This window comes from Rhineura floridana, chromosome 1 (assembly GCF_030035675.1).
Source record: "Rhineura floridana isolate rRhiFlo1 chromosome 1, rRhiFlo1.hap2, whole genome shotgun sequence".
Lineage (NCBI taxonomy): Eukaryota > Metazoa > Chordata > Lepidosauria > Squamata > Rhineuridae > Rhineura > Rhineura floridana.
In genome coordinates, this window is record NC_084480.1 from 211,198,837 (window position 1) to 211,213,161 (window position 14,325).

At 40.0% G+C, this 14,325-nt stretch overlaps 1 protein-coding gene and 1 non-coding gene across 7 annotated transcripts in view; both read right to left on the reverse strand.

The window, feature by feature from the left end:
• Positions 1-14,325, reverse strand: part of LOC133367599 (uncharacterized) — a 360,491-nt gene that overhangs the window by 18,220 nt on the left and 327,946 nt on the right. For all 6 annotated transcript variants that reach the window (XM_061591725.1, XM_061591699.1, XM_061591706.1 and 3 more), the window contains one exon: positions 1,560-1,760. In XM_061591725.1, the coding sequence (XP_061447709.1) occupies positions 1,560-1,760 (201 nt within the window). The remainder of the gene's footprint in view (positions 1-1,559; positions 1,761-14,325) is intronic.
• LOC133375996 (small nucleolar RNA SNORA14) lies at positions 6,078-6,215 on the reverse strand. The gene has a single exon (XR_009760379.1). It is a non-coding gene; the product is annotated as a small nucleolar RNA SNORA14 (small nucleolar RNA).

Genomic DNA, 14,325 nt, shown 5'->3' on the forward strand with positions numbered 1-14,325 from the left:
TTTTTGAATTTCTTCTAGAAAATACCAGATTGTCCGTTTTGTATAATAATGCAGCATATATTTTTGTTATGCTATTTGCCCAAACTCTCTCTCTCACTCTCTCTCTCTCTCTCACTCACTCACTCACTCACTCACTGGTATTGAAGATAAAAACCTTCTTAAGTTAATAAACTTCATTAAAAGAAAAGCAGCCCAGTACTATTCTTACACTAGAAATTATGCCAGCATTCTGTATTAATTTTTATCAATCTTTTTGGGGAAACAGACTAGGCCTACAAGTAGAACTTTTTAGTTTTGCTTTATTTATTAATCTGTATTGTAAGGATCTCAAGTTGCCAACATTTCATGAAGGAAATATTATTTTTGTGTCAGTTTTGACAGTCATATGTGATAATAGACAAGAAAGGGTGATGCTTTAAAAGGGTTTTATGTATGCAAAACTTGTACATGTAAGAAAATAGAAATGAAAATGAAAAGACCCTTGAAGAACTCAGTGGTTATTAACTATTATCCAGCTTGAAAAAACTGCCTCTCAGCAGTACCAGTTGCCTCCTCAGATTGTGCATAATGCAATGTAACTCGACCATTTAAAATAAATAGCCTAGAAGATGCTGACATATTGTTGTTGTTTTTAAAAATAAGTTCTACTTCAAATTTACTTATCATACAATGTTATTGTTTTTTTAAAAAAGTGTTTTTAAATTTGTATATTTGTTTTTAATGATTTTAATTGTTGTAAACCTCCCAGAGAGCTTCGGCTATGGGGCGGTATACAAATGTAATAATAATAATAATAATAATAATAATAATACATGGATAACCAAAGTCCTTAAGCCTCAAAATCTTCAAAATATCTTGATTGATAGCTACAACATTTACTACCACTAGAAAGTCCATATCTTAGGGATAAAGCCAGTAGCAGTCAGTGGGGTAGCATGGGTGGGGCTCTGTTGCTGCTCTGGCTTCCCCACACTGCAGGTCACTGCCGCTGATTGAGAGGTGGAGAGAAGAGGCAGAGGGAGTTTGGAGCAGTGCAGCAACAGTGTCCAATTGCAACAAAATCCTCTTTAAATCAATGAAGCAATTCAATACATGTCTACTCAGAAGTAAGCCCCACTGAATTAAATAAGACTTACTTGAAGGTAAATGGGATAGGACTGCAGAGCAAAGCTACTCATGTAAGCCCTCTTCCACTTGATGCCAATGCTTTTTTTCTTAATGGATACTACAAATTTGAAATTAACCAAAAAGACCCCTATTTCCCTCATAGAGCTACAAATCCAAGAGTGGCCTAACAATCCATCCCTCTTCCCAGGGGGAAATTGTAAATCTGTGAGGGCAATAGGGTCTACTAACAACTCTCTGCACACTTAATATGTTTCCAAGATTCTTTGGTGCAAGCCATGACTGTTTAAAGTGATATAATAATGCTTTAAATATATAGCACAGATAGGGCCTAGTTCAGAGATCCCAGTGCAAAATTATCTTGAATGGACTGTGCAGTGGCCTTGGTAGCATTTGGCTGTAAGGAAGCCATCACATTACATATTAGGACTTACCTCTACAATAGCACCACTAGGCAGTCTAAGGAATTGCCTGTACAGTTCTTGGAAGCCCCCAAGATGAACTGTATATATAGCTACATGAACAGTGATACCTCCTGAGCTTCTTATAGATTTCAAGAATTCATCTTGATGGTCACTATTGGAGACACCAGATTTCTTGGCATCGTCTTTCCAGACATAATCATAGACAATGACCTAGTGAAGGAGAGAAACTCTGGTTAATTCATTTCTATCATGAGCTTAGTCACTATTCAATCATTTTACAATATTTGAATTAACTTAAATGGGATGGGGAAGAAATTTGATTCAGTTTGCATTTTCATGAGAACCTAACCTAATTTGCGTTTACTGAAACATACCTAAACCGAATGCAGCTAACCTTTGAAATTTGCACTTCTCTGAATTTTGTGGTGCAGGTCTCCAACCAATAGTATATTAGAGGAAGGTGTGCATAAAACACAAATGCATTATTTTATGAAATGAATATTAGGAGAAACATAAAAATGCATTATATTAGGACAAATTCTTGCAAAATATGTATATTAGGTAAAACTGTATATAAAAAATATACATTAGGAGAAATGTGTACTAAAATGCTGATGACATTTCATGAAGACTTTTTTAAAAAAAAATTGCAAAGTGGTGCAGAAATGGGGTAAACTGAAGTTAAGATTGGAAAAATGAGAAAGAGAAACTGAAATTGACAGAAGCATCCTACAAAGGACATACAACAAAAAACTGATCTTTATAATCAACAACATATTTATTGTACTACCCATATGCCATGAGAACTCCAAAAATTTCAAATATATAAGCAATACAAAGAATAGGCAATACAATAAGAAAGTTAGAACACAATATGATTATCTTAATTACACTTGCAATTGCAAAGTCAATGCTGTATGCCTGCCAAGGCAAATAAATAAATAACTGTGATGTCAGACTCTAGTAAACATACTCTGACTGGAGTCTAACTGTGTTTTAATGCTGAAACAAATTATAGCAGGGAATTGAAATGTGAGACTTTCTAGAAAACTGTAAATCTCATATTCAGTTTTGAATTTAAGCAATCAGAAATCTTTCAGGATCTCAGTTTAGAAGGTGAAACTACATTTTCAAGGCTATGAAACTTTACTTTTTAAAGCACCAAACAAAATAAAGAAAATAGACCACATTACTCTGATTTTTGAAGGTATCACATACAAATCTATTAGTGTTTTAAGCTTTCAGAAACGTGGTTAAAAGTGTAAACTTGAAGCTTTGGTTTTTAAATATACATTTCACTTGAATCATGTTTATGGATATATGCAGTACTTATCCGTTCTGCCTATTGAACTGTATGTTACGATATCACTTAGCATTTATACAGTGTTTTATAATATCCAAAGGCATCTCATACATTCTGTTGTACTCTTTACAGCAACCCTTGAAGGCTGCTTAGTATTATTGCAACCATATTGGAGATGGGACAGTGAAAGTAGATTGCCTAAAGCACAAATGGGGAGCCTCAAACCCAAGGGCCAATTGTGGCCCTTCAAACTTTGGGGGGACTTACGCAATATTCAGGTCCTGTTTGGCTCCCTCCTGGGACCCTCCATCGTGGCAGCCAGTATGCTGTGAAAAGGGATGGTGGAAGGAAATGTGTTTTGTTTCCTTCTGCCGTGCCCTGCTGGCATAGCCAGAATCCTCCTCTCCAAGAGGCCTCCAAGCAGCAGCTGGATGTGGCGGTCCCTTCTGCCAGCTCTATCTACACAGGCTTCACTGCTGACACCCTCCAACAAGTGCAATTGGTGGGGATGCGAGATAGGGCCTTCTCAGTGGCTGCTCCAAGGTTCTGGAACTCCCTTCCTAGGGAGGCACGAATGGCCCCCTCCTTGCCATCCTTCCGTCGGCAAGTAAAGACTTTTTTATTCCGACAGGCTTTTGGGATAGAAGGTGTTTAGGATTGGGCTTTACAAGGCTTGTTGTATTGTTTTATATTATTATTTATATTATTTTAAATTGTTTTTAGATTTTTAAGTGCCTTTTAAGGTTTTAAGTTTGTGCATTGTTTAATTGTATTTTAAATTGTATGTTTTTCTATGTTTTTAACTACATGTAGTTTTATTTGTAAGCCGCCCTGAGTTCCAGTTTGGAAAAAGGACGGGGTAAAAATAAAGTTTCATTCATTCATTCAACAAGTTGGATTGCTCTGCCCCTCTACAAAGGTAAAATTCACATCCTTTGCTCTGCCCACTTTTGCCTCTGGCCCCACCCACTAGTGGTATATGGCCCCTGGAACACAGTCCAGAAGGGAATGCAGCCCTCAGGCTGAAAAGAGGTTCCCTATCTCTGATCTAAAGCCATCTATTTTGTCTACGGAAGATGTGAAATTTGAACTGATTTCCTTATTCATAACTAAAGCTATATGTGTCCTTCAAAATATCTTTAAAGTGATATGCCCATTCAGTATGGAATAATTCAGAAGGCATAGCTGTTAAGGAAGAGAATGGTTGATATCTAATGTCAACCTGAAGTCTGTCTAATGATATCTAATGAATGACCTGAAGTAAACACCAAGAAGACTCTGCTGTCATCTGAAATCTCTAACATTAAGTTAATCAAAAATGTCTACTCATCTCTTCACATTCCAAATGTAGCTTACTAAATCTGCTGAGACAAGTGAAGAGATGGTGCATATAGGACATGTCAGAGGCACTGAAGACAGCTATGATCTAGTTTCACAAGAGCTGACAAGAGACCACAGAATGCCAGAACAGCACCCAATAAATCTAAAAGTAAAACCCATCTTTCAGCAGAAAAACAAATTAAGGGCAATAATTTGGTGATAAGAGGCAGACCAGAACAGGTTCAAAATGCTGAATATGTCACAGGGTTGTTTAATTAAAGCAGGAGCATGATGCTTTTAATTGCACTGTAACAGTACAGCCTGAAATTTGGCCTAATGTGAATGGCCTTGCAGTTGATTGATGTTGTTAAAATTACAAAATATGGCATGAATTGAACATTGAGATAACACCTGAATGGGGGTTTCCAGTTGAAATCTCCTCTTCCATTTATCAGGGCACTCAGGTCTGGGCCAAATGGTAAGGGAAAAGGTGAGAGAAAGGATCAAAAATTTAAACCTGGCCGTATTCTTCATCAAGCCTGACATGGACTTGCAGATTAATTTCCAGATGTGATGCATTTTTCCACATCGACACTCCCTCACAGCCATGCCCCCGCACAGCCACACCCCCTTCTAAGATTATACAATAAAATGAGCTTCCAGTCTCTTACTTTGTTTGAAGTACTTTCCCTTAGTGATGCATTGCAACGATCAATGCAGATCTCCATGTGTTGCCTTTCAGCTAGATCTACTATTTTCTGTGAATGTACATGGGCAAATAGACTAAGATGCCATAAGATAAAGAACTTCCTTTGCTGAGCTTCCCTTCTTGGTTGCCATACTAAAACTCAGAATAAGTAGATTTGGGCAGAGTTTATGAGTTTTAGGAGGAAACTTCAGCATGGGAATTCCTGATCCTAACTTCTGATGTTGGCTGCACCTCTCTCTCTCTCTCTCTCTGTCTCTCCCCCTCAGGCATATTCATTTGCATTCACCTTACAATGCATGACACATACATATACAGCATCATTAAAAGTGGAAACACCATCACACACAAACACACACACTTACACTTCCACCTCACTGACTTTTTTTTAATTCCTTCCCTCCCCCCCCCTATTATTGCTGGTTTGGGGCTGGAACAAAATCACACATCTTCCCCTTTCCCCCTTTTTTTGCTGCTGGATTGAGAATGAGATCCTTACTAAACAAGAAAACAAACTGGAAGCCATGCAGCATAGAGAAGGAAAGAGTTCCCCCTTCAGTGCAAGTTCTCCTCTCCCCTCCCTCCTTTACCACTTTCCTTTACTTGCTTGCTCTCCATCGTCATCTCCACACTCCTTAGTCCTTCCTACATGTACCTTCTCCCACAACAACAGATTTTCCTAGGAACCAATCAGCATAAAAAGGGAATGTTTTCACCACTGATAAGAGTCTTCTCAGTGGTTGACTTGCCTCTTTTCACTCTGATTGGCTCCAATCAGCAGGAAAAGACACTGAAGACATAGGGGCCCTGCTGGGACCCTGCTCCCAAAGAAGTGAGGGATCAAAGATTCCCTGGGCCCCTGTGCAACTACACCCCTGCCACAAGGGCAACAGGACTTTGCCCCCTCTCCTCCCCCTCCTGCACACACCACACCCTCCCCAAAACTGCTCTGGAGGCAAATCCATAGAACAGATTTTGGAGGCACTGAGTGCGAGGAGAAGGGGGAAGTCCCATTGCGCTTGCAATAATCCTTGTGGCCCTGACTTAGCACTATGTTGGATACAATCCCTAAATCTCCACATAATTTTGATGCTTTTATTATTTACTTTATCATTTATGAAATTTACATCCCACCCTTCTTCCTTAAGGAGCCCAGGGTGGCAAACGTGTCAACAATAGAATACAATTAAAACTTATAAGAACAGTTTAGAAACAACCTTATAATACAGAAGTATGAGAGAGCATTCTGCATTTTGGATAACTACATTTTTCTCTTGCATTCATCTTATCCTGGGAGTTATAACAGCAACAGTACCAGGGAGGGTTGAGAATGAATACTACTATCTATCTGTCTATCTATTTTCTATCTCTGTGCATTTTTATGATCTTTGCAACCACCTGTCTGATACGATTGCTGGTAGCATAATACCCCAAACAACAAAAATTTAAGTAGTGGTGTAGGCTTTAGAGGCTGAAATTGTGCAAAAATGGGGGAGGAACTAGAATGATATGTTTTTTGATCATTTCTAGGAGTCATATAGATACACACCATGTTGCATCTGCATATAGCAGTAGTGGTCTGCAGGGCAGGGTGCGGTAAAGCAACATTGCTTACCTGGCTGCCCATATCCTTCCCCCTGGAGACAAGGCTCTTGTGTTGCTATACAAAGCTCTGAACAACTTGGGTCCAGGTAGGGTTGCCAGGTCAGAACCAACCCAAAACCTGAGATTTGAGGGGCGGGCCCTAGTGATGTCATGGGGCAGGCCCTAGTGATCTCAAAGGGTGAGCCCTAGTGATGTCATTAAGCATGATACATTAAGCATCAGTCACAGTTGCTTGGAGCATACAATTAAAAAAATCTGATTGGAAATTAAGATAGAAATCTTAGCTAAAAGGTGGAGCCTGGGTAGTGAACATTTAATCTAGCCTTCAGGCCAGGCCAGTCATCAGAAGGTCACTGTAGGGACAAAGGAGCTTAGTGTTGTGGAGATGTTAGATGGGAGCTTTGGGAGGTAAAGATGGATGCTCCTGAAGGCTGCAATTCTAAACACACTTACTAAGGAATTAAGCCCCATAGAACTCAACAAGACTGACTTCTAGTAGATATAATTTGGATTGTGCTATTGGTAAACCTTGACTAGGGTTCCTCTACAAAGATATCCATATCCAAGCAGGGTTGGCAACCCCCTGCCTGGAATGCCCTGCCCTTATCTTTTAAAGTGGCTACTCCAAACTTCTTTACAGATTTGACCCTTCACTTCAGAAAGAGGTCTGAGAAATGAGTAAGAAGTGTCTTTTAAAATTGTTCTTTTCAATTCACTCTTGAATGCACATCATACCTAGGGCAGATCCACAACATTCATTTAAAGCACATTCAACACCCATTTGAAGCACATGAATCCCACCACAGAATCATGGGAACTACAGTTTGTTAAGAGTGGTGAGAACTATAACTGTGAGGGGGAAATGACACTTCCCAGGATTCTTTAGGGGACGTCGTGCACTTTAAATGCGAGTTGGATGTGCTTTAAACGTATTGTGTGAATCCACTTAATACATTTTGCCTGCATGTAAATTGTTTTAATTAATTTTTCAAAATGGAAATGAGCTATAAACTGTAGTGGGTGACCATGGGCTACTCACCATCTCTCAGCCTATATGCCCCTCAGGATGAAAACAATGGAGAACCATGACCACCCCAAGGCATACTTAAAATGTAAAGGAAGTATTGTACAATCATAGTGTGAAATCGGATACTTATTGGGACACAGTATGACAAAATATTTATATAAGCATGACTCTCAAATATGTTTATTATTTATACAACCTGTAAAGATATTTATAGTGCAATCCTATGTTTGTTTACTCAGAAACAAGTCCCAATGTATTCAATGGGGCTTACTTAACCAGGGAAAACTGTATCCTGAAGTGATAAGGAACTTGTTCTTTTAACAAGCCTTTTAAGTTGAGACCTTATGCCAGTCTGTGTTTGTGTTAGAATTGCTTTTTAATATGTTTTTAAACCTTTTCTTTTAAAAAAATATTTTAAAGCTTTTAAAAATGTTTTTAAAGATGTTTTGTTTTAATATATTTTAAAGTCTGTTTTTATGATTTTTAAAGTATTTTTAGTGCTTTTGTTTGCTGCCCTGAGCTCCTACTGGGAGGATAGACGGGATATAAATCAAATAATAAATAAATAAACTTCATTCACTCAACCCAAAATTCAGAATCATGCCACTTTAAGCTGTTTTGCAACTGTTTATACTTGTTTTATGGTTATTGGTTTTTGAAGTGATTTATTTCTTATTGTGAGCTGCCTTGGTTTCCAATCACCAACCCTACCTCACAGGGTTGTTGGAAAGGACACACACACAGAGAGAGGTGTAAAAATACACCCCATATAATCCTAACCATGTCTATTCAAAAGTAAGTCCTCATGGAGTATTGGATTAAATACTTTCATATTTCATAGCCCAGGGTCTGACTCTTGCACAGAAGGAAAAAAAAACTTTAAGCCATATTACTTACACAAACTGCAAAATCTGAACGCCTCCATTTTCTGACGTTGAAATTAAGCTTAGGCATGCCTGGATCAAGAAGTCACAACCTGGCTTCATTTATTGACTATAGTCCTGAAAGGGCGGGGTTAGAGCCAGAGCTTGAACAAGTTACTTTTTTAAACTACAACTCCCATCAGCCCCAGCCAGCATGGCCACTGGATTGGGCTGATGGGAGTTGTAGTTAGAGCTAGGAGCTGTTCTAAACATCTGTAAAACAGATCTAACAGTCGCTTGGGGGGGCGTTGACGTTTTGGTGTATATCTCGGGAACCAGACCACCTAGAAACTTAATTTTTAAAAAAATTGAAGCTGAGAGTCCAGAGATCAAGGGGCGCTAGCCGGAGAGCCAGAGTGCCCCCCCCCAAAACCAGAGACTCTGGCTGAAAACCAGAGACCTGGTAACCCTAGGTCCAGGATACTTTAAGGATCATTTGAACCCTTATATCTCAGGCTGGTTACTGAGATCATCCAGATGAGCTCTGTTAGTCATATCCTGTATTACAGAGGCAACAGAGGTTGGTCATTTAGCGTTGCTGGTCCTATGCTGTGGGACACTCCTTCAACAGAGATTTGGCAGACATCTGTGGTGGCTCCCGAACTCTGGAACAGTTTACCTAAGGAGATACGCCTGGCGCCTACGGTACTTTCTTTTAGGCGCCAGGTTAAGACCTGGCTATACTCCCAGGCATTTTAATGTTTAATGTTTTCATGTTTAACGTTGTTAGTTAACTTGCTGTTATGTGTTATTGATTTTATTATACTATTGTATTTTAATCCTGTTTGTACACCGCCCAGAGAGCTATTAGCTATGGGCGGTCTAAAAATGAAACGAAATAAAATAAATAAATAAATAGTTGCTTTTGATTTTCAGGCATCTTTTGAAAAAAATGTCATGCTGTCAGGCCTACGCAGTTGTTTAAAATCTCTCTTGAGTAGCCAGTCATTTTTAACTTTTGTTTTGTTTTGCTTTAAAATGTTTTTATGTTGCTGTACACCGCCCTGATGTTCTGCAAGAGGGCAGTATATAAATACTTTTATAAATAAATAAATCAGGACTTGTCCTCTTATCCAGTGACTGCTACACTTACTCAGGAGTGTTGGGTGAGGGACTGTTTTAAAAGCTTTTTGAAAGTCTAACTATACAATGTCAACTGGATTACCCCTATCCATACACTCTCAAAGAACTCTAAAAGATTAGTTAGACAGGAGGACTTACCCTTGCAAAAGTCATGCTGGTTCTTCTTCCATTTTCTGGGGCCCTATCTGTGTCCAAATTTAGACAGCTTCTCTACCCCATCACACTAGCTCCAATCAATGCCACATTCTAAAAACAGAAGTTTCCAGGCTATTAAGGGAACATCCCTAAATCAGGAATATATTTTTGAGATGACCTAGCTATTAGCCTGCCAAATAAAACCACAGTGATATACCCATTCAGGCTAATAAAGATAGCAAAAGTCACAATAAGAGTACCTTTCAGTTTGTGAATGAGATGAATCTGTTTGTCCTTACTCAGTCTATAGTGCTCTAGCCACTTTGCAAATGTTATCTTTTTTTTTGGACAACAGACGATGGAGAGAGGGGAAAATGTTCGATTGTATTCAGTATGCTTGATTTGGGAAGAACACACACAACTATTTTAGCATTCTTCTTCTTCTAACCAACTGCTTGTTAGAACAATCCCTGTATTAGCGGAGTGCACTTGCAATTATTGTTTTATACAAGGCAGCAAATGATCACTGCATGGTAAATGTCTGCATTTCATTTTCCACTGCAAACAAAGCCACACTCCCTAATCTGAGCTACCAGTCAACAGAATCTTCTCCAGCAGTTGAAGGAAACAAAAGTGATTATTTATGAAAAGTGGCAAAATAGGATCCCAGGGAAGCCTGTCATAAAATGCTTGTTGCATAATACATGATGGATCAGTTCTATTATTTAACTTTCCCAAAGATATAACAATAAAGGGATATGCTAAGCATCATAGTCAGCATTAATTTACAGTAGGAAAAATAATTAGAATAGACCCCCCTTTTTTTTTGAAGAATGGAGTGAAAATGTAAACAATGCTTCCCTCCAGGCAAGCACTTTATCAAGTTGACAGGTGCATTTAAATTTCCATGGGTGGGGGACATAATAGGTTATTTATGTGTCATTTTAATAGAAAGGCCCAACCATCAAGATGGACAGGAGACTTTATCAGGACTGCTGTTTGCAACTAATCCACCAATTTAATACCCTAGGAAAATACCTGAGACAAAACTGGTACATTTTTCTTATACACTCCATTATACCCAAATCAATATGGGGGCTATTCATTTCCAATCCTTAGCTCGGCAGGTACTCATCACACTTCTTCCCTCCCTCTCAGCTCCAAAGATGAGCGATGCTGGTTTGCAATGCAAAACTCTAATACTAGCACTAGACACGAATGCAAATAAATATTCTATAACTTGCATTAAAGTTAATCATAGAGACGTTCAAGGAAATTGGGGGTGGATCATGAAGAAGGTTAATTCCTGGCATCTTCAGCTCAGAAGGATCAGGTAGTAGGTAATGGAAAAGGCTGTTGCCTGAGACTCTGAAGAGCTGCTACCTGTCAGAGTGGATAATATTAGGTTAGATGGACAAATACTCTGACCTGGCATAAGGCAGCTTCCAATGTTTCTAACTGGGGGAAGATACACTGGGGTGAGGTGGGAAAGGGGAAATAGGACTAAACAAGAAGCTGCAGTAAATGCAGTAAATCACTGCTGCTTGTCTAATTCCCCAAGGTCTCTCTGCAAAATAGAGTAGAACTTAAAACCAGTGAAGATTCTTGTGGTACCTTGAAGAGTAACACATTTATTGCTTTGCCAGATGCAAAAAGGAGCACCTCTGGGTAGATATATAACACAGACAGACAATGCATGTATCAATGAAAATTAGCCCTACTGCATTGAAGCAGCTACTTGCTCCCAAAAGTAAAGTCCCAAGATTTGCCTCGTATCTGTGCATTCTTTAAAATGCAGATGTTTCTGAGTTGTTCCTTGCTCTCTCCACTTTGATCTGTAATTTGGCTCCTGAGCAGGTCTGTATAAAACAAAGCTATATGTGCAGAATCTAAAAATAGTTACAACTTGTCCCCTCTTTGCCAAGTGGATGACACTTACAGGCACAGGAACCCCTCCAGAGTTGATTAAGTCTGCCTAATTGTAGGCAGATACATCTAGGGGTTTTTCATGCAGGGTGCCTTGAAAGTTTTATTTTTTAAAACAAAGGAAATGTCTATAACATTTCCATTTTCTGCCACAATTGTCTTGTTAATTGCATTATCTGACTTGGAAGCATGATAACCTTCTCTGAATCAGCCTAATTTACCTTGTAATGCAGGGTACTCACAATGATTCACATCCCTAGTAAACACCCCTTAAGGTCAACTCTCTTCCACCCACCCAAACAGGTGAACTGGTTTGGGTCCACATCATCTCAAATTGGCCTGCCCCACATTTTGGGAGAGAAAGAATAGCACCAAGTACAACTCATGGCAACAATGTTCCATGGTTTCCAAGCCCATGCCATTGGCAGCTAATGCTAGGGTTGCCAGGCTCAGAGCCTGATCCTGATCCTGTATCTTTAGGAGAAGAGAAAGTCAGCCAAGTGCAGGTGTTCTTGCAACACTGTAATGGGAAAAACCACAAGGTGGAATTCTCCCTGCACAACTTTTAAAGATACAGAGGACCTCTTGGTTGCCAGGCCCAGCAACTGTGGCTTTTCCCATTACAGTGTTGCAAGAACACCTGCACTTGGCTGGCTTTCTCTTCTCCTAAAGATACAGGATCAGTCTCAGGCCCTGAACCTGGCAACCCTAGCTAATGCTGTGGAACTGGGCTTGGGAAACATAGAATGTTGTGATATCACAAGACAAGGTAAGTTCTTCTAGATACTATGAAGAGGAAAATTGGTGTGCTGTGGCCATTTTTTATGCACATTTATAATAATGCCTAGTTTGGCACTTTCTTGCATGTAATGTTGCTTAATGGCAGGGTTGGGGAACCTTAGGCTCAATGGCCAATTGCAGCTCTCCAAGCCTCTCTGTCTTGCTCTTGGGATTCTTGCCTAGACAATATGTGCCCCTCACTTGGCCACATCACTCACCAGTCCTTCTCTGTGCCCTCCTTGAGTACTTTTGCCTGGAATGTGTTTTTGAATTGTGATAATGTCCCTCATGTGTATGTATGTGTGGTAGATTCCTTTTGCCTTTTGCATGGGGGGAATGAGGCCTAGTGTACAAAGGTAAGAATCACATTGCTCTGTGAACGTTTGCCTCTGACCCCACCCACCCCTGGCAGATGACCCTACAGAGGTTGCCCACAAGGAAATGTGGCCCTCAGGTTGAAACAGCTCTCCTGCCCCGCTTCTGGGCATCTGCCTCTTGATGTCATCAGCTAACTGAAACAGAGTCACCTGTTCCAGGGCCATTAAATAGGGTTAAACATTTGAGTTAAAAAAAGACATGGGGAAGATTCTAAAGAAAAAATTTGAGCAGGGGCCCAGGGGGCTGCATATTTACTACCAGCATCTTTTGTTTTGCACACTCTTTCTATCTCTCTCTTAGATTAGTATAAATAATCAAGATCAGGTGGTGGAGAGGGACAGCGTTGCACAGCTGGCCTCCTGGTAGCAGCGTTATTGCTGCTTATCAAGACAGAGAAAGGCAAAATGAGGGAGGAGGGGTGCTGTGTTGAGCTGCTCCTCCCTCTAAGTGGCAGTGAGGCCAGTACCAGGAGGCCAGATGTGCGTCACCACCCCTCCTCACTGGCTGCTCTTGTTTATAATACAGATATAACTTAATTAGTGTTTGTAATGCTTCTAGGCCATTCCTCATCCAGATTCACATACTTATGAAGGGGCAGTATTTATCAAACTGGGGACATTTATAGTTCACTTGAAGGTGGGGAGGTTCTTGTCAACAACAATAACAACAACAATAAATGCTCTTGCACCCACCCCAATAGTTGAACAGGTTTGGGTCGACATCACCTCAAACAACAACTCCTTGGAGGGCAAGTGAGTCCAATTGCATCTCTTTGTGACTCTGCTCCAAGTCAACATCATTATCCACCCAGCAGCTCTGCTACATGAACTCAGCTACAATGTTCAATCAATGTCAGAATATTTTGGGTGTTAGCTATTGGGGGAAAATGGCCTTGCAATGTCTCAGCTTGTGGTTTTCAGAGCTGATTCATCATAGGTCTTTCCTTGACCGTGCTGTTTGTAGTCCTGGCTTTGCACATAAAGGGTACTTTCTTCAGAAAAGAGCCATTTAATTTTGCCAGACAAATTGAAATGCGAGGAAGCAACTACAATGCTAGGGAAGGTGTGTATTTTAGAGATGGACACACCTTTTTGCTTGTGGATCAGTGTTCTGTGAGATATATAACCCTCTCCAAAGCAAAATGGGATTCCTTGAAGTTGTCTTACCAACCAACCTCTCTGCTTTCAAATTAAGTATTTCTATCTTTACCCATTTATTTCATCACATGCAGCTTTAATTTCTAACACAATGTTTTCATATGTCAACATATATGTTATCAAAGGACACTTCTATAAAAAAATATTTTTACATTAGCATCTAACATAAGCTTCCCACCTGTCACATAGCTCTGTATGTGTTATTTTGTAAGCCCTGACAATCAAGTGCCTGCACACACACCTTTTGGTTCAATTGCATCTTTGCCTCCCCCCCCCACTTTGGCAGATGATTGTGGCTTAGGGTTGCCAGGTCAAAAGCATCCCAAAACCTGAGGTTTTAGGGATGGGCCCAAGTGATGTCACAGGGCGGGCCCGAGTGATGTCACAGGGTGGGCCCGAGTGATGTCATGGGGAGGGCCCAAGTGATGTCAT